The 1762-nt window shown below is 60.0% G+C and overlaps 1 protein-coding gene across 1 annotated transcript; it reads left to right on the top strand.

Moving 5' to 3' along the window:
- The first annotated feature begins 8 nt into the window (after positions 1-8).
- On the top strand, positions 9-1756 carry LOC109509699 (G-protein coupled receptor 12-like). Its single transcript, XM_019859519.1, has 2 exons — positions 9-223; positions 470-1756. Exons 1-2 carry the CDS (start codon positions 187-189, stop codon positions 1528-1530), a joined length of 1098 nt encoding a protein of 365 aa, XP_019715078.1. The 5' UTR covers positions 9-186; the 3' UTR covers positions 1531-1756.
- Positions 1757-1762: the final 6 nt, after the last annotated feature.

Below are 1762 nucleotides of genomic sequence, written 5' to 3' on the forward strand. Positions count from 1 at the left end.
TTTTTTAAATTCCCAGACTGCATCATCATCATCATCATCATCAGACAATGATGCTGTAGAAGCGGTTCTATAAATTGCCCATATGCGCAGCTCGAGAATCGTGCCTGCCCCAGAACGTCATGCACCAATTTTAGAGGCGCTCTAAAAATAGCAATTGTTGATAATGCCCGGGACTTATTCCTCAGGATGAGGAATAGAAGCCGTCTGACGGATGCCTTTGTTGGTATGTTGATTCGCTGCGTGTGTTCCACTGCATGAAGAATGATTTGCGTGCACTGCTGCTTTTTTAGTGAATGAGTGAATGCACGACTGACTGAATGAGAGGATGGGGATGGCACAGTCTTGTCGTCAGCATCCCCTCTGCATCCCTCGCGTCGTTTTTGGGCTTTTTCCTCCACGTGCCGAGCCTGGCGTGTTTTTAGTGTCCGTTATACAAGCTTCCGTCCTTCCTTTCGGCTTCTCCCTCCAGCCATGACCCTGTCGCTGGTGGCGGCGACGGCGGCGGCCATGAGCAACCTCAACTCTTCCTCCCCGCTGGACCCGGTGGACTCATCCACGTCCTCCTCATCGTGGTCGTGGGGTCTCATGGAGGAGCCGTTCAACTCTTCTTCTGAGCCGGCGGTGCGGCTCGGCCCCGAGCTGCGGCCGGCCGTCCCGGAGGTGAGCTCGTGGGACGTGGTGCTGTGCGTGGCGGGGACGCTCATCTCCTGCGAGAACGCGCTGGTCATCGCCGTGCTTTTCTACACGCCCACGCTGAGAGCGCCCACGTTCATCCTGATCGGCTCGCTGGCGGTGGCCGATCTCCTGGCCGGCCTGGGTCTCATCCTCAACTTCGTCTTCACCTACCTGGCCGACGGCTCGCCGGAGCTGGTCAGCCTCCTGTCGGCGGGACTGCTGCTCTCGGCCTTCTCGGCGTCCATCCTCAACATCCTGGCCATCACGGTGGACCGCTACCTGTCGCTGTACAACGCGCTGACTTACCACACCGAGCGGACGTTGACCTTCACCTACGTGATGGTGCTCTTCATCTGGCTGTCGTGCGTGACGATGGGCCTGCTGCCGGCACTGGGCTGGAACTGCCTAAGAGACGAGTCGGCGTGCAGCATCTGCAGGCCGGTCACCAAAAGCAACGCCGTGGCACTCGCCGTGGCCTTCCTGCTGGTCTTTGGCCTCATGACGCAGCTCTACCTGCAGATCTGCAAGATCGCATTCCGCCACGCGCAGCAGATCGCCGTGCAGCATCAGTTCGTGGCCATCTCCACCACCAAGGGCGTCTCCACGCTGTCGGCCATCTTGTGTGCCTTTGGCGCGTGCTGGCTGCCGTTTGCCATGTACTCCATCGTGGCCGATTCCAGCTACCCTGCCGTGTACACCTATGCCGCGGCGCTGCCCGCCACCTGCTGCTCCGTCATCAACCCCGTCATTTACGCCTTTCGAAACCCGGACATCCAAAAGTCGCTGTGGATGGCCTGCTGCGGCTGCGTCCCGTCCAACCTCTCGCTCAGACCACGGGCCTCCAGTGACGTGTAGCCTGGGCAGGTAGGACTCGGTGGTTAGAGGAGGGGGCGGGACCACGGCAGGAGCTGGAACCACGTGGCGGGAGCTCGCACGCCGCGGCGAAAGGTGGGGCGGGAGATGGGACCTCGCGGTCAGACCCTCTTTCGAGGCCCCCCGGGCGCTTCTCAGGAGTAGCATCTCTTTGAAGATCAGGGGGGGGAAATGCAATTAGATGAATGGCGACAGGGCAGGAAGGACCTTTTAC

Source organism: Hippocampus comes, unplaced genomic scaffold, assembly GCF_001891065.2.
Source record: "Hippocampus comes isolate QL1 unplaced genomic scaffold, H_comes_QL1_v1.1 C17008863, whole genome shotgun sequence".
Taxonomy (NCBI): Eukaryota; Metazoa; Chordata; class Actinopteri; order Syngnathiformes; family Syngnathidae; genus Hippocampus; species Hippocampus comes.

Bases quoted from the DNA above. Each gene is read 5' to 3' on its own strand.
- LOC109509699 (XM_019859519.1), top strand. From the start codon at position 187: ATGAGGAATAGAAGCCGTCTGACGGATGCCTTTGTTG. The intron at 224-469 runs GTATGTTGATTC...TTCTCCCTCCAG, and splicing joins TCTGACGGATGCCTTTGTTG to CCATGACCCTGTCGCTGGTG.